Source organism: Coffea arabica, chromosome 10c, assembly GCF_036785885.1.
Source record: "Coffea arabica cultivar ET-39 chromosome 10c, Coffea Arabica ET-39 HiFi, whole genome shotgun sequence".
NCBI lineage: Eukaryota > Viridiplantae > Streptophyta > Magnoliopsida > Gentianales > Rubiaceae > Coffea > Coffea arabica.
Window position 1 is genome coordinate 16,377,960 of NC_092329.1, and position 23,318 is coordinate 16,401,277.

At 35.2% G+C, this 23,318-nt stretch overlaps 1 protein-coding gene across 3 annotated transcripts; it reads left to right on the forward strand.

The window, feature by feature from the left end:
* Nucleotides 1-2,439: 2,439 nt before the first annotated feature.
* Nucleotides 2,440-16,940, forward strand: LOC113714484 (phenylalanine--tRNA ligase beta subunit, cytoplasmic-like). 3 transcript variants are annotated; one of them, XM_072069110.1, is made up of 19 exons: nt 2,440-2,669; nt 2,816-2,868; nt 3,067-3,167; nt 3,832-3,961; nt 4,102-4,217; nt 5,184-5,250; nt 5,680-5,721; nt 6,191-6,232; nt 6,449-6,525; nt 6,814-6,940; nt 7,025-7,192; nt 8,877-9,005; nt 9,102-9,203; nt 11,413-11,547; nt 12,390-12,464; nt 14,216-14,323; nt 15,885-15,980; nt 16,058-16,141; nt 16,629-16,940. In XM_072069110.1, the coding sequence occupies exons 1-19, from the start codon at nt 2,612-2,614 to the stop codon at nt 16,695-16,697; spliced, it is 1,779 nt and encodes a 592-aa protein (XP_071925211.1). In that variant the 5' UTR covers nt 2,440-2,611; the 3' UTR covers nt 16,698-16,940. The 3 variants fall into 3 exon arrangements, with proteins under 3 accessions (XP_071925211.1, XP_071925210.1, XP_071925212.1); XM_072069109.1 differs by having other exon boundaries at nt 2,441-2,669; nt 2,816-2,871; XM_072069111.1 differs by lacking the exon at nt 2,816-2,868 and having other exon boundaries at nt 2,445-2,669.
* The last annotated feature ends 6,378 nt before the right edge of the window (nt 16,941-23,318 follow it).

Consider the following 23,318-nt stretch of genomic DNA (forward strand, 5'->3'; position numbering starts at 1 on the left):
CTATTAGCAGTAACAGCAATATTATGGAATGTATGCCGTAACTCATCATTAGATCTCTCAGCAGAAACTGGTATATCAAAGAGTATTGATTGAGAAATCTCATCTGCTAAAGATATCTCAGCCACTTGTTGATTGCATTTATGTTGAGCATTTTGCAGAGATTTGATCAACTACAATGGACTAGTTCATTACACTGTTAGAAACTTGAGGATCATTAAAGCCAGTAAACTTTTCATAAAAAATATCAGCAGATGAAACACACTCTCTGTGTTGACCATCAACAGCCCCAACATTTGCTTGCAGAATCATATTTTCAGCAACACTAAATCCTGTCACTGCAATCGCACATACACCAGTACAAGGCTGATTTTTATTTTTGCCTTTTGCAGCATGTCGCTGTTGTCGACGCCTCCTATTTTTCTCAATATACAGGTCTTCAAGAGTTCGATATTTTCTGGGCCGTCCCATTATTGAGGAGGATAATAGAGATATGACAAAGCAGAACAAATTGGACCACAAAAGATACTATCTTGACAAGTAGAACAGCATTCAACATATGAATAAGATCAAAGCAATGAAAATAACAATGGCACAAATCGTAAGAAAAACAAGTAGACTCAAATTTGATGAAAGCTATATAATACGTAAATCTATCTGTAATTGTTGATTATAAACATTTATATGCATACCTTATAGCATCCATGACCTTAAGCAGAAAGCTCCAAACCTAATAGTACGCTACCGTACCTGTTTTTCTTCCTGAAAATCAAAAGGAGTTCATACAAAATTAATGCCAATAATAAGCATTGCTACAAATCAATATAAACAACAGAACGAGAATGAAAACAGAGAACAAGGCTTGGAAAAACTAAAAGCAAGTTATAAAATAGTAAGAAATTGAATTTTAAGATTATACTTAGCTACCCAATCTGCATGGACAAAGATGTCAGAAAAGAATCATATGTAACAGTCATTAAACGAAAAATCGATTACACCAGGGAAGAATTCAGGAAGATTCTATGAACGATTAAAAAAATACTGACTAATATGATAGAAACTTATCCCCATGCATGCAACAGATACAGAAAAAAAAATAACAGACCAACATGCAACAACATATAAAAGTTCTGTATAACAGAAACTAATAGCAAATGAATCGATAACAAAGGAGGGTGCATCAAGGCTCATGCGATAGCAATTTTGCAACAAATCAAGATATATCAAAGCTCATGCAATAGTAAGTTTGCAAAATTCTCTCCATTATCCAAAAAAAAATACTGGCTGATATGGTAAAAAGCAAAAAACAATCCCCATGCATGCAACACATAGAAAAGAAAAAATAAAAAACTAATATATAGAAGAAAACTTAAAAGAAAGAAGAAAAGAAAGCTCCCTACAACCTAAGCGAGAGCGAAAAACAACAAAATGAAAACTGACAGCACACTGACGCAGCCAACTCGCATCAATCCAGCATTTAAGAAAGAGGAGCAGAATACAAATGAGCCAAAGTCGTCTGAGAAAAAGAAGCAGAATACAAATGACCCAAAGTCAAAGGAGGAACGAACCAGAGCAAAAGGGAACAACAAAAGCAACTCTGAGTAAGAAGGAAACAGAGCAAGAACAAAGCAGAGCAAAAGGAAACAACAAAAGCGGCTAAAATTTTAGATGGATATGAGCAACGTCCACTACCTGCAGCCAGCTCAACAATGACCGAATGCAGCATACGCAATATAGCGCCACACAGGTACTAACAGAAGGACCCACTAAGAGCACTAAGAGCACAACCCACTAAGAGAAGTAAGAGCACCGACCAAAGAATATACGCTGTAAGCCTAACCAAAGGCCCCTTAATATATATGTTGTAAGGCTAACCAAAAGCCCCTCAAATTGGTGTAAATTACTGCAATAATCGGACCACAAGTAAGAGCACCGACCAAAGAATACTTATACGCTGTAAGCCTAACCAAAGGCCCCTTAATATATATGTTGTAAGGCTAACCAAAAGCCCCTCAAATTGGTGTAAATTACTGCAATAACCGGACCACAATTGCTACAGTAGCCGCAGCTTGGTACTTTTATATTTTGTAAGATATATATATTATTTTAATAGTAAAATTACATATATATTCATAATATTTTATAATTGATTAATAAAAATTATTATTTTTTTTATTTTTTTAAAAATAAAATAATTATTTTTTATTTTTTCGACCTCGAGCTTTAAATTGGAAGTTCATCGAGTTCAAGTTCAAGTTCGAATTTGATAAAATTAAGTTAAAATCCGGCTCAATTAGATTAAAACTCAACTTGACTCGACTCGTTGCAGTTCTGGGTGCCGCTATAAAAGGATCATATAGGACACATAATTAAAGGTTAAGGACTAAAATGGCGAAAACAAAAATTGATAGGCTTTAGCACGGAAGTTGAAGGACTAAAATGATCATTTACCCCATGTAAAATAGGGGAAAAAACTTGTTCTCTAGAATGAAAGTAACAAAAACCAGGGTTTTAGCTTTTTCCTATCGGAAATCGCGAGTGAAGCCACTTAAATAAACTTCTTCTTTAGAACCCGCAGCGGCGCCATATCAGCGCCTCCGCCGACGCCGCCGCAATGCCCACCGTGAGCGTTGGCAGAGACCGACTTTTCGAAGCCCTGGGTCGTACTTACAGTAAGTCCAATAGAATCTCTTACCAATTCAAATCGATCGAATAATACGCGGACAGTGATGTGTATTTCTCGTGGCCTTGTTTTATTTTTATTTTTATTTTTCTTTTTTTTGGCACATTCTGCTATGGATGATTTCAATCTGAGCAGCTCAGGAAGAGTTCGAAGAGCTGTGCTTCAAATTCGGAATCGAGCTTGATGACGTCGTATGCTCCTTATGAATTTCTTTGATGATTTACTAATTTGCAGCATGCTTTAGTTTCTCATTTGCTATTTATTTGCAAAATGAGAGAAAAAGGAATTTTGAGAAATGATTTTTTTAATTTGTTTGCTTCAAGTTTTGAGATATATAGTGGAAGAAGGTTTCAAGCATGTTTTGTTGTGCTTATGTGGAAATTCAGACAACAGAGAAGGCAATTATAAGGAAGGAAAAGCATTTGGGAGAGGAGGAAGGGTTAGAGGATGAAGAAGTAATCTACAAAATTGAGGTGCCAGCGAATAGGTATATGTAGAGAGTGATATTCATATGTGTATTTGCTTGTAGGATTTTTCTATTCTTATTAGGAATATAAGAGGGAAAATTTTGGAAAAGAAGTGCTTGAACAAAATCTTCATAAAAAGGTGCAATTTTTGGTTATTTATATCATTGAGATTATCAAATGTATGTTATGCAAGGGAATTTTGTACAAAATATGGTACAAATCATGTATAACTGTAGTACATTTTAACGATTGATGTCCTTAATAATAAATACACAAATTCTGCCTTCTTAAATATTTTTCTTCAAGCACACGATTGTTCTTTGAGGTGCACCATTTGTCTCTGGAGCTCACCCATTGGAAAGTTTCTTTAAATATAAAATATTGGGAATCAATTGCACCAAAGTATTTTGTTGATCTTGGTCTTCTGACGCTTTCCTGGTGATCATACACAATTAGTGGCTTCATTCCTCATAAGTACGTCGATATAAAGGTTGCTTGATTAATTAATAGTAGATCAGAAATGGAAAAATGGTCCCTTAGATGTGTTCCAGTGTTGGTCGTAGATAACTTTAGCAAATTTTAGGCATTTTCATTTCTCTAAAGGTGCATATATTTTGTTAACTAATTAATCTCTGGAAAGGTAAACAAACGTATCATTTATTTGTATAATTTGATGTTATGCAGATATGATTTACTTTGTCTTGAAGGGTTGGCTCAGGCCCTTCGTATATTTAATGGGCTTGACCCGATTCCTACATATAAAGTTGCTGGTATAAATAAAGAATCATTTCTCGAGATGCATGTAAAATCAGAGGTATGTGTTTTCGAAAACTAAGGAATTTTTCCCTATATTAGGACTGCAGTTGCAACAACTGGTAGATTGTACTTCACTGTTGGAGGGAATTATAGTTAGCATTGCGTAGATCCTGTTGACATTCTTGTTTGTCCTTCCAGACATCTAGGATACGGCCATATGTTGTTTGTGCAGTTTTACGAGATGTAACATTTGATGAAGCCCGCTACAACAGCTTTATTGATCTTCAAGATCGGCTTCACCAGAATATCTGCCGGTAATTTGACCACATTTTAAGAGATACTTGACAAATAATTTTTTTAGCATGTCCTGATAGTCATATCCAATAATGTGGCAGTGTCACTATATACCAATTTTGGAAATTGATGAATCTGATACTTAGACATGCACCCCTGCTTGAGAAATTGTAACATGGAAAGCTAGAAGTGAAAGAGAATATGACCAGCTCTACCCCTGGGGATTCATTTAACTCATAGGTCATAGAATTTGCTATATCAGTTGGTATCCTTGCATCTGCTGCTGAAATTTCTCAATTACTGTAGCTGTTTGCCTACTTTTCTCTAGCAACCAAGTGGTTACAATTTCCATGTGTTTCTTTTAAGAATCCACAAGTTGAAGATTCTGTTTTTCTGGTTCACAAGCTAGACAGATTGCTAGAGTATCCTTCTCTGGTCTGGAATCTCTCTCTCATTTTTTCTGTGCTGTTGTCAGCCAATTCTATTTTGAATGTGGAAAATTTGGATTTTCCTTCCATCCTGATCTTTGGCTTTGCCATGGTAAAAGACTAAAATTTCTGTCATCAAACCAATTGCAGTTTCAGATCGGTTAAGTTGGTCTTCTTCCATTTTGACATGTGGGTTTGTTGTGGTAAATGATTCTTTCTTTGTTTTTTTTTTTTGGTATATTTGGGGTTTGATGGAACTAAGTTTCTTATGTATTGCTTGTCTCATGACTGGGAGCATTTTAATCTCCGTAAAGACAGAATATGTGTTAATTATAATTACCACATTACCTATATGTTTTGTTTTACAGGAAACATACTAATTTTACTTAGTGATGCCCATGTAGTTTGTGCCACTGAGATTTGAAATGTTGAATTTGTTCTGATGCATGCAATTCTCTTGATGCTTTGGCTGCCATGACCAATACCCTTTATATATTGCAACGGCTTTTGAAGGTATTAAACTTTTGTTTTCTTACTCTTCAATTGTTCTCCATTTAGGCGAAGAACATTGGTGGCAATTGGTACGCATGACTTAGATACAATTGAAGGCCCGTTCACATATGAGGTACACTGTTTTTTTGTTTCCTGTAGACAGATTTTGACATAATAGATGTCTTTATTGTGCATATACTTGGTATGAAAATTGATATTAGTTTAATATCTTTATTTCATTAGTTTAGATTTCTGTTATAGAGCTTGTTTGCATGCTTAGGAGTTAAAATCTGTAACTCATGCCTCATGGTTAGAATATAACTGAAAGTTTGAATTTCCAGACTGTTTCTGCTACCTTTTTGTGGAGTAGAAGTTTGAACCTATTGAAGCTTGACAGACAGCATGGATGCTTCCCTCTTGTAGTTGGTTGAATAAGCATTCTGATAATTCTTTTCTTCCTGTTATGTGGAGGAGTTGATGTATGTTTTGTAAAATATATTGTAATTGTGAAATTCATGTATGTTGGCTCTTGGTACTTACTCAAGTTTCATTTCAATTGTAGGCTTTGCCTCCTTCAGAAATTAATTTTGTGCCACTGAAGCAGGTAGGACCATTATTTTCTAGCTTGAATCTGTGTTTTGAGATTTCTGAGTCAAGACTGGATTTAGTATTATTGGAATAACAAATTTATGTGGAGATCCAAAAAAAGATATTGGATGGGAACTTTGTGATGTCAGCTCTTGAACGAACCATTTCTTACTGGTACCAAGGTGTCAAGTGATATGGTAAATCCAATATGTTTTTGTAAAAATATCTGCTGATATGACATAAAGAAACCACCTGGGGAATTAACGGTATTTTTCTGTCAATAATGAAAGGCAGATGACAAAGTTTCTTGTCTAATTCTTGTTATCTCTGTGTGGTTTTGTGTCAGTTTTAAAGAACGATTTCTAAATGCGCCTGTCGAATTTTCCTATTATTAAACATGTTTACTTGGTCCGAATACTTTTCAGCTAGAAGTTTTTCATGTCATCCATTACTATGACTGATTTGTGGGTTTTGTGTTTGTTTAGACAAGGAAGTTCGCTGCCAATGAATTGATGGAATTCTATCAAGTAAGCAATTACTACTAAGCAATTCTAGGCTTCTCTTCGATCTTATTTTTGTTAATGTTCACTTTTGTATTCCATGATTCTTTTCTGTAGGCATTATCCAATTTTTCTATTGGATTATTTTGATTCGTGTGGTTTTTCTATACTCAAACTTTTATTGGTCTATGGTGGTCATTGATGCAAAGTTTTGACAAGTTGCTTTCCTTATTATATGCGCAGTCAGATCAAAAGCTGAAGAAATTCTTACACATCATCGAGGGTTCACCTGTTTTCCCTGTCATATATGATCAGAACAGGTAATTACGGTTTACTAGTTCTCAATGTTTATTATATGATGGCACTTGCTTGTGCAGCCTTAGGCAATTGGTTTCCTCATTGTCCAAATTCTTTTGTTTTCTTTTCAATTCTTTAAGAATGATTAAACTTCCTGAGGTTCTGTTAGGTAACGTGTTTTTTGGAACAGTATAAGCTCCATGTATCTCATATTTCTCCTGGTGTTAGAAGTTTAAGTTTTGTCACTTGTATGCTGTTTGTCTTGAGAAATTTGTTTATGGTTTCTCTGATGTAAAGAAACTCTTCTGCAGAACTGTTTTGTCTTTACCCCCAATAATCAATGGTGCTCATTCTGCCATTACTTTAAAGACAAAAAATGTTTTCATTGAATGCACTGCGACTGACTTAACAAAGGCCAATATCGTTTTGAACACTATGGTAAGAAACTGGAGCCCTTAGATGGTGTTCGTAATTGTCTTGTTTGCTTCCCGCAAGTATTTTTGATTGTGCATCGTTTTGCAGGTGACCATGTTCTCAGTGTATTGTAAAGAAAAATTCCAGGTTGAACCAGTGAAAGTAATTTACCCTGATGGGAAATTATATTCTTGCCCTGACCTATCTGTCTACCACATGGATGTGCCTTTGTCATACATAACCAGAATAGTTGGAGTCTCTTTGCCAGAGAAGGAGGTATTATGTTTTGTGTCATTTGTTTTCTGTACTCATCTTTGCTTAATAATCCTGAACTTGCATCCTCTTAATTACTAGACCATCAAACTTCTAAATAGATTGGATACATTAACTATCTTCAGCAGTAAATTTGTCTGCCTTTTCAAGTGATTTCTTTTGCTGCACTCAAGATGTGCGACGAATTGTTGTCAACTACAGAGCTCTTCTTTCCATTCTTCTGTCTCTTCCCTAGTCTCTGAGCTAGAATAGCTTCCCTTTCTGGTTTTGTAGCTACAACATGACCTAATGCATTCAACTGCACATGGTTTGAAGCGTTACCGCCTCCTACTGCTTTATAATACAGGTCTTTTTATGTTAAGCAGTTGTACAGGCTAGACTGAGAGCTGATGGGTGGGTTTTCAATATTTACATATAATCATGAATCATCATTTTTTGCTAGTGTAATCTGGCAGTAGTTGCAAAGTTTGTAATCAAATTAAAGAGCATCTTCTAGAAGTTGCTCCTTGATTCCTTGAAAACTGGAGCTTTTTGAAGTAGCAACAGGTCAGTAAATGAAAAATTATTTTCTAATGTTTCTTTTATAGGTCAGGTCAAAATGATTTTAAGGCTTTTAAGCTGACTTTCATCTGGCTATCTTTTCAAGTTACTATTGTATGTTATTGTCTATTAGCAAATAAGTCTTTCTATTAAATTAGTTATTGCCAAATTGACAGTGATGAGGTAAATTCAAATTCATGAACTTGACAGGTTGAAATTTTTGCTGCTTACGGACGTTGAAAATTTCATTAAAATTTTCCAAACTTCTAAAAGGATGTATGTGCATCTTATATTATGGCCTAGCACTACTATGCTAAGTTTTTGGCTGCCAGAAGCCTCAATAGTTCTGAGATTTGTGTTCCTGCTTTTCTTACTCATGCCTTTTTTTCATGTTTTCGGGATGAGGAATGAAATAAAAATTAGACATATGAAACTCTCTTTGCATCCACTCTTTTCCAACCCACTTTAAAAGTTGTGATTGGCTATACTTTCTTAAAACCAGAACTTAAAAAATCTGCTTGTTCTAAACTTGTTTACCAGGTTCATTATAGATTCAGTTTAAGGGTTTGAAAAAGTTTGATTATACTAGCTGAGTTTGGATTGTTAATGTGCAATTAACTGTATAGTTGTGGGATTGTAACAACCTTTAAATCTACCATATGTTTCGGTTAGAATAAACTCTAGCATGATAATGCCTTGGTAGTGATATTCATCTTGATATGTTCAAGTCTGTGTATGTGTCACATTTAGTCACAGGTATACAAAAGTCTGGCTATATACATTATTATACATCAATTATTCTTATGTACATATATCCTTGTCAACCAGAATCTATTAATACACACAAGAATGATGAATTGAATACTGCACAATGGCATAAACAAATACTCGAACTAAATGATTTTAAATAAAAAATAAATCTACCTGCTTGCATTATGCGTCTATAGATTGCATGATGCACAGTTGGATGGGATAATCACTTCCTCTTTATAGTCATTCTTTCTGTTTAAGAACTGCATCCCACCCACTATTTAACTAAAGGCTGGAAAATAAGAGGTGCTTGCTGTATATTTTTCTGTGTAAAACTGTGTTTTCATGTTCTGGCCACCTACATCCTCACTAATTTGACAGGGTCAACTTGTTTCAGGTAGCCAGTTTACTATATAGAATGCAATTAGAAGCCAAGCTGTCTATATCAGGAGATGAAACGGTCAACTTTACTGTGTCTGTACCACCTACCAGAAGTGATATTCTGCATCCTTGTGATGTGGCTGAGGTAGTTTCCTGACTTTTTTTTCCTTTTTAAGACTAATGCACATTATTTGTCATTTTATAATATCATTAATTGACTATAGCTTTCTTGTTTCTCAAGGATGTTGCAATAGCTTATGGGTACAATGAAGTACCCAAGACAAAACCTTCATCTTTGAAGCCATGTTCGTTGAATCAGCTGAGTGATCTAATCAGGATGGAGGTAATGCTTATGTCATCCCTTGTGTTAGTCACTGACTTGATAAATTAAAGAATTTTTTTTTTGAAAATTATACCCTCATTTGCTATGCTTTCATGTGGTTTGATAGCCAATTTTGACAGATTGGCAACAAGCACAACACTTTTGCAATTGGGTGGGGAATTTGGAAAGCAAAATATAATTTTGACCTAAAGTGCGTGTTGTAATAATCTAGTAACTGTTAGGTTTTTGCTCTAATTTTAGAGAATGATGTCTATTGAAATTATAATCTGTGCTAAATGTGAATTTATGTGGATACAGTGTTTTTTCCTGTTGTGTTAGTGAAGATGGTCTCGGATGTTTCACCTTCTAAGCCTGTTCACTTTGTTAGAGAGGAATATTCTATCTTTACTGTCTTTTTGATAGGTTGGTGTGGGTTGGAGAGAGGGGAGTTCTCATGACTTAATATGTATAATATGTGACTTATTGGTTTTTTCAAGGTTGCTACCTGTGCATACTTTGGTATCTGCTGTTTAGAAATGCTAAAATATTGGAACCTGTTAATATCTAAATTGTGCTCTTGGTGTTTCAATAAGACAAACCATGCATCATCTTTGATGGGTTGTGATTTGCCTTATTTTTTTGCTTTCAAACAACTTAAATATATGGGGCAGTACACATCCGTTGAATTCTGCTATAGTAATAAATGCAGATCATTTTTCTTTTAATGACAAAATTATGGTCATTTCCTGCGACAATTTCGTATACCAGCGATTCCTTCCCAAAATATCTTTACTCGTGCGAACAGCCACTTTTGGCTTCATGGTTAAGTGTTTCTGACTTCCAATTCTTTTTTTCTTTAAAGGTAGTCATGCACTGACACAGAGATCATGAGTTAGAAGTTTAAACTGAAACACAAGTTATGAAATAAGCCACTGGTACATTGCCATAAAACAGATTTTTTTTTCCTAAAACCTTGAAATCTACCCTTATGTGAGCTTTCTTACGGACTAGATCACTATATGTCTTTTCTTTAGTAAGTTTGATGGGAAATATCTATTTGTTTATAAATCTTGTTACTTGTCATCTAACCACCCGTATGACGTACTTAATGGTTGCCAGCATGGCCGTTAGCACCGCCTCAAATGCCAGATCTTCAAGAAGCGCTGAAACCTTTTGTGGATTGAACATGGGTTAGAAGTGTATTTAAGAAGGCAAAGAAGAACTGGTCTTGCTTGCTAAAAGTCAAAGTTTAAATGTGGTTATGCTTATTTTACATCACCATAGCAAGGGAAGAATAAAGACAGCTACAGGTGGAGAGAGAGAGAGAGAGAGAGAGAGAGAGAAAGAGAGAGAGAGAGAGTGCGTGTGAGAGTGAGATGAACTGCTGTTTTTGGGTTGCAACAGAGGGGCTAGCTGCTAGCAAATGGTGGTGCCAGTGAAACACAAGTGGTGAGGGAAACATAATTGATTCATGTGTTAAAAAATGAAGATAGTGGAAAAGTGGAGAAAAAAAGACGAAGATAAAAGGAAAAGAATATAACCTTCTGTCCTTGCTTGTGAAAATAGTGCAACTGGACCCAAGGGAATGTTAGTGAAAGATTTTGATTCTGTGGATGAAACCATGTTAATGTCTTTGACTCTAGAAATTCCTGCAGAGAGCTAGAGTAGTTCACTTGTGACAAGGAGGAGTTAAACCAATTATCTTAAACGGTAGTTGGACTAAGGGCTCCTTTAATTTACTTTTCATTGTCTCTGGTTGGGGGGGAAAAGATGGATATTATATAGTTGTTGCTAGATGTATTAGAAGGCAAAAGCTTCTCTGGAATTTTATCGAAATTTGATACAAAGTTAAGTATATAATTTCAATGGCCAGAAGTGTAAAAAGTTTCTCTTGGTTCTGTATAAGCAGAAAGAGTTAACAAGGGAGGTTATTGTTATTTGAAAAGTAAGAGCAGGTGCTTGTGCAGGGAAAAATCTCGGGGAAGGCTGTTTTGCCTTAATTGGAATACAATGTTCAGTCGTGCTTATCTTGAAAATACCTAGTAGTTTGAATTTTGCTGAATTGATTTGCTATTTGGTTGTCCTTGTGGTCTCCCATGGCTTTGCATAATAATACATTTTTCTCTGTAGTGTGGTCATATTTTCATTAGTATTGTTCACGTGGAATATGATTTAATCAGTTCCATGATTCTAACTTTGGTTTCGTTTCTTTTTTTGCTTTACAATTCAGATTGCAATGGTTGGTTTCACAGAAGTCCTAACATGGATACTTTGCTCATATAAAGAGAATTTCACCATGCTCAACCGCAAGGATGATAAAGCTACAGCAGTAATCAATGGAAATCCTCGTTCTGCTGATTTTGAGGTTGGTTTTATTTATAGTGTGATCACGTAAAGATTTCAACATTATGGTGTTCTTGCTGACTACATATAATGGTTTTTCTTAAAGTTTTTTTTTTTGCTTGGATTTTTCCAAATTGGTTTCCTGGTCTGGTAAAATGACGCAAGAGTGGAGATCTTATGCAGTCTGTTTTAAAATGTGTATTGTGAAGTTTGACCGTGATGCATGTTGACAGTAACCAATTTGTGTTATGTATCTTTATGTCATTTTATAAACATTAGAAAAATAAAGAAAGGGATGAACAGTTATGGAAGATCTCCTGCATCTTCATGGTACCCTTTGCTGAGAATTGTGACATCTAGTTTTCATGAATAACTTGATGGTTATATTTGATGTGTTTAGAAGGGAACTTAATAGGCTGCGCACCTCCTGTAAATAAGAAATGGGAGTGCTCTTGCCAGTCTTTTGGATTAGCATTGTGGTTCCTTCTAGTTTTCAGTATAGTCAGTGATCTTCTCCATTTTGTTGAGTTGTGCCTCCAAGAGATACATGATACAGCTCTTTTGTTTCTATGTACTCTGGAAGAGTTTAAAAAGCATGAGTTCAATAGCATATGCTGTTTGAACTGGGAAACTCCATGATAATGATTTTTCAAGAGGACAGGTATCTAAAAGGCTCTATCAAATTTTCTCTGTTGATTTTGTAGAAAATCTTGTTTATTCATCAAGTGATTGGAATGGATTCATTAAATTAGTAAAAGATTATTCACATAGCATCCCCCACTTTTCACTTGCAAAATGGTATGTATTTGCTCTTATCTGCCACATTCGTTCTCAGCATGGTCTGCTGCATGTTTAAATCTGCAGGTGGTGCGCACCAGTCTCATGCCTGGCATACTAAAAACAGCTGCACACAACAAAGATCATCCAAAACCTATCAAGGTAAATGGCATTATTTGCTGGTCCCTGCAAATGCATAATTTAAATTAACTTTGACATCATTGTAATGTTTTACTACACATCTCAAAAAACAGAAGTATGAAGTGGCATTAAATGATAGGCTCGTCTTCTGGGTTCCTTTCACTCGCAGATGATTTACTCAGATGACAGTAACTTATAGGTTTATGAACAATAATAATAACATCTGCACCGAGTGCACTAAAGCGAGGGGCTTAAACGTGAAATCAGATCTCAGTGCACTAATTTCTGAAGTGTCTCATGCTCGTTTGTATGGCCTTATTTTGGAATGTCTATAACTAAAGATGCTGATGAATAAGAGATTCTAGCATAGAACAGTGCAAATAAGTGCACCAAAGGCCAAAGTTTACGAACTAAAATGCCATAACAAATAACATAACCATGGTTAGAGATATATATAATGCGAGATATACCAAACAAGCAGTTAAACTTCAACCAGTGAGGAAATTTCTTGCTACTGAGTTTATTAAATGAATGTAATATTGAGCTTCACGACTTCATCAATTATGTATAGAGAATTGAGGCTTAACCTATTTATAATCAGTTATGCTATGCTTCTACACCAAAATGATATCCCACTACTCACTAATCTAGGCTTAAGAAAAAACAAGCAGAGTTCTTATGGTTCTTAAGAAAAGCAAAGCCCAAAAAGTAGACAGCAAAGGATTAGAGCTTTCTGGTTTCCTTTTCAATAACAGTATATGCTTCAGCATTCCTTTGCACTTAGTGTGCTTTTCCAGCACCTGAGAATAATGGCTGACTTTGGACTCCAGCAACTGCTAGTTTGCACTTTGCTTTGTTTTGTGCTTAAGCATGCACTTTTGACCAACACAAGTGGTTGAGCAACTCTTGTGTCCTCACCACACACGTGGCAGTTGAGTGGTGCACAAAAAGTAGTAGGTATCCCGAGGACATCATCTGAAAGCCTCAATGGTAGTAATTCAAATTTTAGATTTACCAAAAAGTTGGTTCGGTTCTTCCCTTCCAAAAATCAACTTTAAATAAAAGTTCCCTACATCGTTTCTCTAAATGCTATTGATTTGCTTTCACCTTTCTCCTTTTTTGTCAACTCTTAAGTTCTAAGAACTAAACTTGCGAGCAATAGAGCTTGGAAATGGGCTAATGTGAAATCCATGTATCAATTGATTGCTAGCCTCCTTTAATGAATAAGAACTGTAATTTATGACCATAAAAAGCAAAAGATTAGTAGGTGAGGACAGAATTAAATAGACATTTATTTTTTGTTTGGAGATGGAAGTTTGGTTGATTGGGATGTGCTGAATTTTGAACATTGGTGACTTAGTGGTTTGTAGATGGAGACTTTAGGGTTGTGGATTAGGCTTTTAAGATATGACTTTGAGGTATCTCATATATTCTTGATCCTTTTTTTTTCTTCTTTTTTTTTTATTTATTTTTACTTAGTCTGTTTGTCAGTGGATTGTTTTTGAAAGACGAGGTAACTTTAAACACCTCAATTCAAATGCTTGAAATAAGAACCCAAGGTTCCTCTGTTTTGGCCTGGTGGGTTTTATGATCACTGGGATTGGTAGGTATGTGCTTTGGTGAACCGGTCAAACTGATTGATTTGGGCCAGATTTTCATAGGACTCTGTTGTAGGCATTAACATTATGCCTGTTGCTGATTATGTTGCCATGCACACATTCTGGATATTAATTGTATGATCAAAAATTTCTGATACTTCATTATCATTTTAGATATTTGAGGTGGGTGATGTAGTGCTATTGGATGAGTCAAAAGATGTTGGTGCAACAAATCGTCGTCACTTTGCAGCTTTATATTGTGGTGCTAATTCTGGGTTTGAGGTAATTGTTCTTTCCCATAGTATAGTTGTCATCTAAAAATTTATATTTTTAGAATACACGTGATATTTTTTGGAGAATCTGACCTTTGCTTGAAAGTATGCCATGTTTCTTTGTGCTTGGAAACAGGTAGTGGTTTTTGACCCTTGTGTTAATTTATTTCTACAAGGTGGTGCAAGTACTATACAATCTTCAGTTTTGTGCTTGATGTGTTTGTTGGTGAAGGCTTGAAGAGGGTGTCTCTGCAATTGAATTACAAGGAGATTTTTTCTTTCTGTGCAAATTATTGGATACTACGACTAATCTGAACAATTATTATTTTTGTTGTTGGAACATCAACTGCAGCTCAAGCTGTGCCTAACAAACGTAATTTTGATAATTGTAGGAAGAAAGTTGAGCTCAGCTAGAGAAAAATTCATTTGAGCTTGCTTTAACAATTAAACAAAAGTTCCTGGAAGTCTTACTAATTTATCATTGTTTTTTTATTAATGCATTTGGATTGGGAAGGTTTCCAATGAAAGGGGGAAACTGTGATTATTACATATTTTAAGGAGGTGGGAAGGGTGCATACATGTTATTCTTTTTTCTAAGCAAGGTGATGGCACAGGAGGTCAGATCTTAGATGGGAGAACTGTGCTGGTGGAGATGGGGGAAGGATAGGAAATTTTGCTGTGATGTTTTGGTATGTAAATGGGGGAGCACATTTTTTTTTTAATCTGCCTGGAGGAAGGAACAAGGTGTTGGGCAGACTGCTTGGGTGTTTTTGATGTTTGTTTGTGTTTACACAATTGTGGATGGCTCTAGTGGGCATTAGCTAATTACTGTGATGGTTAAAAGTGTGTTATTGAGGGACATGATATTCCTTTCAAAACCTGAACCTTGAAATTTAAAGATTAAGCATGTTAACTGTATTTTATATTTTTACTTTTATTTTTTGTTTTTGCCATTATGAAGATTGTTTTTGTTTGCATCTTTCAGTTTGGCTTTTGCATTGAAAGCTTTTACTGCAGGCATTTATGTAATTTAACAAAAGATACTATAAAATATTGGGGCTTAATTTTGATCAAAAGCAACATTGAAACTGAAATTGTTTGGATGAAACTGTGGGAAGTATTTGATTTTGAGAAACTCCTTTTGCTTTTTATCTCTTTTTCTTTCCTATCTTTTTATTGAACCTTGTGTTTATCTTTAACTTGGCCTTTGGGGATAGAGTGGAGAAAATTCAAAATTTCAGCATTTTGTTCTACACGAAGATGCTGCTTGTAGTTTTCCAAATCTAAGAGGTTTAATTGTAACATGGACAATTTGGAAGGGATCTATGCATGATAGTCTTGCATCGGGAACTTCATGATTTGTTTATTTTGTGAATTTCAAGTATCCAAATCCAATAAGCCACATGATATAGCTTCTGGCCATGGTTTACGAAATTCATTTGCTTTTCATCATCACTATTTTCCAGGGCTTTAAATTCATCATTCATGCGATTTTTCAATCATGATATTTATATTGCTGAAGCTGTAAGTGGCAGCCTCTAGATTAATTGACTTGATATTTTCTTTTGCAGCTGATACATGGTCTGGTAGACAGAATTATGGAAGTGACTGGAACACCTTTTGTATCACCTGGGGATGATGTGGGCTACTATATCAAAAGTGCAGATGTAAGGCTTATTGCAATAATTTCTTGAAACTACATTTCTGCAGTGTGATATATATGCATTTTGACTGCTTGCTGTAGGAGCCTGAATTTCTTCCCGGTAGACAAGCAAGCATCATTTACAAGGGGAAGCAGATAGGGACCTTTGGTATAGTGCATCCAGAGGTATGTCACTTGACATTCAAGTGAATGCTTTGTAGGTCAAATTTAAGGTGCAAGAACCAGCTGCCCTTTTCTTGGACTGATTGATAGTGAATAGGCTACTAAGCTTGAATATCTTGAATATAAGTTCTATACAGTATTCATATAAAGCGAGCTCATTTTGAGGCTGCATCATTTCAATTTTTGGTGTGGTGCATTTGGTTATACTAGTCTAATTATACCCATTTATAATTCTGTAGACACAAGGTTCATCACTTAAATCTGTATTCTTAATCATATATCAAGTTTCCATGCCAATTTTTACACCTGGTTCACTATACATAAATGAGAATGCTCTTTTAGCTGATTCTATGATCTGTATGCAATTTTTTGTTTCTCGAGGCATTCTGTAATTAACTGCCACTAGCACAGAACGTGACTATAATTCTTTGTTGTATTTGATGACTATCAATATTTAGTATCCTTTATTTCTTTATCTTGTGGATATCAGGTGTTGCAAAACTTTGACATTCCAGATCCGTGCTCCTTCGTCGAGCTTAACATGGAGATCTTTTTGTAGGGATAGATCTTCAATATCATCTAAATATGTATCTCTTGTATTCTTCCTAGAACTTCATTCATAGCAAGGCTACGCAATTCATACTCTATTTCCTGTAATCTGTAGAATCTGTTCTCGGGCACCTGGTATTGATGATTAGTCCAGGAGTAGGCGCTCAGTTTGAATTTTTTTTGCTTTTTTTTTTTTTTTTCCGAATAGAAAAACGGTTCTCATATAAAGCTACTTGTGCAACTGTTTCTGGTATCCGTCGCTAGATCGGAGTATTCTCCATTTTTAATTATTAATATCTAAATAGTTATATCTAGAGATCTTGATCTAAGGATGCCAGTGTTTGGCGAATTTATGTAAATAATGGCAAAAGAACAAATCATGACAAATTTGATGTTCCGGAGAAAGTAGTTTCTTAGCAAGGGTCGCTGCAAATGAGAGCGTTGAACAAAATTGAATTTATATTAGCTTTTATTAAAATATAAGTCGCACAACAACTTAGAGGAGTATAATTTTTTTTTAATGTAAGTCGCATAGTAATTTATAGAAATATAATTTTTGGCGCCATCATTGTAGATGCCAGCATTCACATTTGATTAGCCAAGTTTCTAATTTTCATTTCTGTTTACTGTAGAAATCGATATGTTTTTCGTAGAAATTGATATGTGTTAGTAGCTAGTAATTCAACAATTTCTTTAAGCGATATACCTGCTATGGATGATGGTTGTTGTTACTGATATTGATGTTGAAGACTTATGGTCTTCCTGTATAATTAAAGTTGGAGTTATTCTACCATCCTTGATCATACATGTTTGAATAAGGGTTATACCACATTTTAGATAGGGCTGGAAAACCTTCAAAAGTATTGATTGCGATTAGAGTTGTTAAATGGAACGAGCAGTTCAAAAGCCATTGAGCTTGATTCGATAAGGCTTGAGCTCGGCTCGTTAATTGAGATAAACAAGTCAAGTTCAAGATTGAGATATGCTCGTTTAATTAACAAGCTGAGCTTAACAAGCCGAGTAAGCTCGACTCGTTTGTTATCTGAGTAGTTTGCTTGGGCTCGATAACGAATGGTACATATGTTATTTCACAATTCAAAAGTGTAAAAATTGAAAATTATAGACTTTATTGTGGTCAATTTGCATGAGCTCGAACTCGTACAAGCTCGGCTCATTTGTGATAAACAAGTCGAGCTCGAGCTCAAGTTCCATTTGACAAGTCGAGTCCGAGCACATTTTAAAGCTCGTTTGCCGAGTCGAGCGAGCTCAAGCTTGGCTTGAGTTAAGTTCGAGTCAAGTTCGACAGCCAAATACTCGGCTCGACTAACAGCACTAATTGCGACACAAGTCATTTTGAAAATGCAAGACACATGTCGGTTGAATGATCCGAGACATAACAAATTTCACAGGTTGCAACAACCAATTTTTCTACAAGAGAGGTTAATGTATGTAAATGCTGATCATTAGAAAAAACACGAGCTTCATTAATCCTTCTAAGAATAAATTCAGTCTATCACCAAAATATTGAATATTAGCAGTCATAAATTAGTAAAAAAATAAGAGAAAAATTAAAATTAAAATAATATGAACTAAAAAAGGAACAAATTAATCAAGCACAGTCCCCGGCAATGGCGCTAAAAATTGACAGTTGTCGAATTTGTGTAATCATAAATACCTACTCAAATAAAATTCAAATTTTTGTATATAACAGTGACTAAGGTCGAATTCACAAGGACTAGAAAAAATTTGTTTACGGGGGATTTATATAAAATTGGGAATAATTACAGAACTCAAATAAAAAGGACTAAATTACAATTAATTGAAATTGAATCAATAATAAACAAACTCTAGCCAAGAAATAATTTTGAAAATGGTTCACTCAATTGGTCATTGATGCAATAATAACTTTATTTGCTCACTGATAAATAAGTTATAACTACCAAATAAACGATAACAATCAACTTCTCCTTACTGTATTGATGGTTAAGGTACGGCCGCTAACCACTGTCCTAATCAAGAAATAACACTAGGTACGACTTTAGAGTTCAATTTCCTAATTGTTTTAAGAATTAGAGAAGCCTTGTTCTAATCAAATAACACGTTACAAGGGTTATTTTAAGTTAGTTTATACGTCCTCCTGACACAAACTCAATCATGTCAATTACCACTAGTTTAAAATAATTAAACAATTACGGATTTAATTGTTCTAATTAATTTTAAATTATTATATTAATTTAAATACCGACCCTGAATATTCAAATAACATAATAATCATAAGAAATTAAATCAGGGAACATACAAATACTAGTAGTAAAAGAAATAAATATAATCAATACGATTTCACAATTTTAGTTGAACGAAGTCCTTCGTTGTTCATTGACTAGAATGAAAAGTTTAGCTCATCTCCACCAAAAAAGCCACATGCAAAATATTTGGATCAATTGCCGAGACCATTCTCGAAAAATATGAGATAAAGTGTTAAGAGGAAAAGAAGAAAAACAAAAGAAACATCGTTCTTGTTCCTTCGGGAAAGAAAAAGATGACGATCCTATTCCCTTGGCTTCGTTCTCCTATATCTACTAAAATTCCTTTCCTAAACGAAAACAAACTCCTAATAGGCAATAGATTCTTTTCAAAAAGTCAAGATAGATAGACTAGATTAGTGTTCTATCAAAAGTGAAAAATTATCCATTCGGTGTAGAGACTCTGATCCTTACAACTTCGATTTAAAATTGGAGATCTTCTCACGTGCCAAATCTCAAGCTTCCCAGACGTGCAGGTAAGACTTTGACATGCCCGCGCTATACTGCACAAAGGTCTAGTTAAAAATCATGTCTTTAATTCCTTTTTCCTCCGGATCCCTACAACCAGTACCAATTACCAAATAAGTAAAATCTATCAATTAATGCAATATTTGGCTAAAATCAAGGAAAAATAATCATAAATTTAATAACAAAAATGCAACCTGTCAGCGATCAACAAGGGAGGGGTTTAGGAGGGGGAAGAGAGGGGAGGGGGGTGACTAGGGAGGGAAGGGAAGGAGGGAGGAGCAAGGAGAGAGAAGGAGAGGGAGGAGGAGAGAGCAAGAAGAAGAAGAGGGAGGTAGGAGAGAGGAGGGGGACAGTGCTAGCGGTGTTAGAGGAGGAAGGGTGGTGACAGTGGAAGTGGCAGTGAAGGGTGATGAGAGGTGGTGGTGGTGAGTAATGTGTGGAAGCAAAAAGATGAAAATTTTTTTTGGCCGTTTTTTAGATGTATTTGAAAGGTTGTATTTTTGGAATTGTTTTTGAAGTTAGTTTTGAAATTTATTAATGTAGAAAGACAAAAATAGTTTTTTCATAAACACCTTAAACCCAAAAGATTAGTATGACAATATCTTGGTTGATTTCGGATCCTACAAGCTTAGTGGTTTATTATATTTGAGAAAGTCATTCAACTACAACAGGAAATCAATCCAATAGAGTCTGAAAAACTTTAACTTTTTTTACAACAAATTGTGTATGATGGGAGGGATACATTGGGTTGTACGGGGGAAAAGAGTGTGAGTGAGAGGTTTATTGATTTGAGACCTCCAACTTACAACCATATAAAAAGAAAAGAAAAAATTGGGAGGGGGGAAGGACAGTAGGTGAGAAGTTCTAGGTTCGAACCCTTCTATGTAACCAAAAAAAATTGCTTTAGCTCTATTGTACACTAAGTGTTCCGAATCAAACATGATAAGTAAATGTATCGGATGGAAAGTGAAGGATGTTGTGGTTATCATGGCAGAAAATGAAATTTGCAATATGTTGGAACATGGTTTCTTGGAACAGAATTTTTTTTTTTTTTGTTAAGAGAATTAAAAGTGGTTGTCCACTTACTCTTCTTGAAAAAGAATTCAAATTAAAGTTTGAATCACATGCTCTTTTCTAGAGGAGGAATTTTTCAGATTTAATATTCCAGCTGAATCACATGCTCTTGGTCGGGTGTGAATCACAGTGGAAATCACACACTTTTTACAACCCAAATTCTAGGTTATATTTTCTTAGTTCTTCTATTTTCTAGAGGAGGAGAAAACTGGAAGAAGGACTCGAAAGCTCACTCTTCTTCTTGCTTCTTCTATCGATTCTTATAGAGACATTTGTCGGTCTCTACTCCTTTCCTTTTTTGGTGTGGCGGTGGAAAGGTTTACCTGTTTACTCATTTTCCTTTCTTTTTGTTTTGTTTCTACTTTTAGGTAGAAACCGAGTTAGACAACCCATCATGGGCGTCCACCTATTTTTCCCACATTCTTTGACTCGCACATGATGGGATAGATCCATCTAAAATCTCCTCAAACTCTATTTTCAAGAACACTATAACCTTCATATAGGAAAGTGGGTCGTGCGACCTATGAGCATACCTGCATTTTGGGAGCCAAAAAAAAAAAACTATGCCCCTGTTAGGGAGGACATAGCGGCTTCAACCCGAAAGAAAGTACAAGAATACATTATCTTGTTGTGCCCCAGACTCATTTCATAACACCATCATAGTATACCCAATCTCTCAAAAGTCATACTTGATATCCATATTTCACAATGCATTCACAATTGTATTACATCTTAAATAGTAAATACAATTGGTCGACCATTAAATACATGTGAAAGGTGTGACCAAACCAGTCTTCCTATTGCACATATGTCACTTGGTAACGCACAAATGGCTTTCTCAGTCATGCCTGGAAGGTTGAATCAATCATAACCATAAGGAACATGCTAGAGTAGCAAACATTTATTTATCACCTTGTAACATTGTCAAAAGTCATAGGGCACAATTGAAGGAACTCATACAAGTGAGGAGGCAGAGATTTCCCAAATGAAAACTCACTCACTTTCCTTCTATGGTCCTCATAGCACATGTGGTATGAATCATATGTTATGGTGGGTAACTCTTTATAAATAGAGCATATGTCTTTACTTTTCAAATATACCACCATACGAATCTTGACTCAAGCGCTTTCACATAAGCGGCTAGTCCGAAATTTTTAGTAGCTCATTGTTTTAAGCATGTCATTCAGATTTCGTATTCGGCTATAATCTAAGCTTACATGATCGTGGGATATCATGTCTGGTTTGCTTTATTTAGACCTCATCTTGACCTTGGTCAAGGCGACATTTCTATTGTACAGTCATAAGCGACATGAAGTTGTCAACTAATCAAAGACTGTAATTTAGTCTTATCTCAGCTCGCTCTCGTAGTGCTTGAGGTGGTCACTTGTATGAGAAAGTCGACCAATGCTTGGAGACATATTCATTGAACTATATATTAGTGCTAATAAATGTAAATAACAAACAACATATCTATTTCATTATAGATATGAAATATTTACATTACTAATTCAAAAAAACATACATCTTATCATAATCTACGCAAGCCAAGAGTCTTAACATGATACAAGAAGACATCTCTAGTAATCGGCTTGGTAAGAAGATCTGCAACCATCTTATGCGTAGATATATGTTGCAAGATTATTTTCTTTTGCGCGATAATATCTCTAACAAAATGATATTTAGTGTCTATATGCTTCATTTTACCATAATATTTGGGATCTCTAGTATAGTCAATAGCTGCTTGACTATCACAATTGATCATAATAGGCACAGAGGAATGACACCAATCCACAAATTTTGTAAAAACCTCTTTAGCCAAATAGCTTCTTGTATAGTTGCAGCACATGCAACGAACTCAGTTTCCATGGTAGATAACGCTATGCATGTTTGTTTCTTGCTACTCCAAGATATGGTGCCATTATTTAGCAAGAATATGTATCCTAACATAGACTTCTGTTCATCTAGATCACCACTCCAATCAGCATCAGTGTAACCTACCAAATGTAGAATACCACCTTGATAGCACAAAACATAATTGGAGGTACCTTTAAGATATCTCAATATCCTTTTTACTGCTCGCAAATGAGCTGGTCCAGGATTTGACTAATATCGACTTGCTATTCCAACTGCATAGCAGATATCATGACGAGTACACATCATGGCATACATTAAACTTCCCACAGTACTCGCATATGGAACTTTTTTCATATTTTTAATTTTTTCTGGAGTCTTAGAACACATTTCTTTACTAAGAGAATTGCCTTTTATTACAGGTGTGTCAATAGGTTTGCAATTCTGCATATGAAATCGTTCGAGAATTTTCAACACATAACCCTCTTGTGAGAGAGCAGGAAATTTCTTCGAACGATCTCTAAGTATTTTCACACCAAGAATATATGCTGCCTCGCCCATATCTTTCATTTCAAACTGGAAAGATAACCATTCTTTAATGGCAACTACAACATTTATGTTGTTTGCAGCCAATAGAATATTATCCACATAAAATGACAATATTGCAAAGTTATCTTCAAACTGCCTTATATAGACACAATGATCCTCATCAATCATCGTAAACCCATAAGAAGTTATGGCTCGATGAAACTTTAAGTACCATTGTCTGGATGATTGTTTAAGACCATATATTGATTTAAGGAGTTTGCAAACTTTGCGCTCCTGATCTTTAGTAATGAAACCTACAGGTTGTTGCATATAGATTTCTTCATCCAATTCTCCATTAAAAAAAGCAGTTTTAACATCCATTTGGTGCAACTCAAGGTCCAAATGGG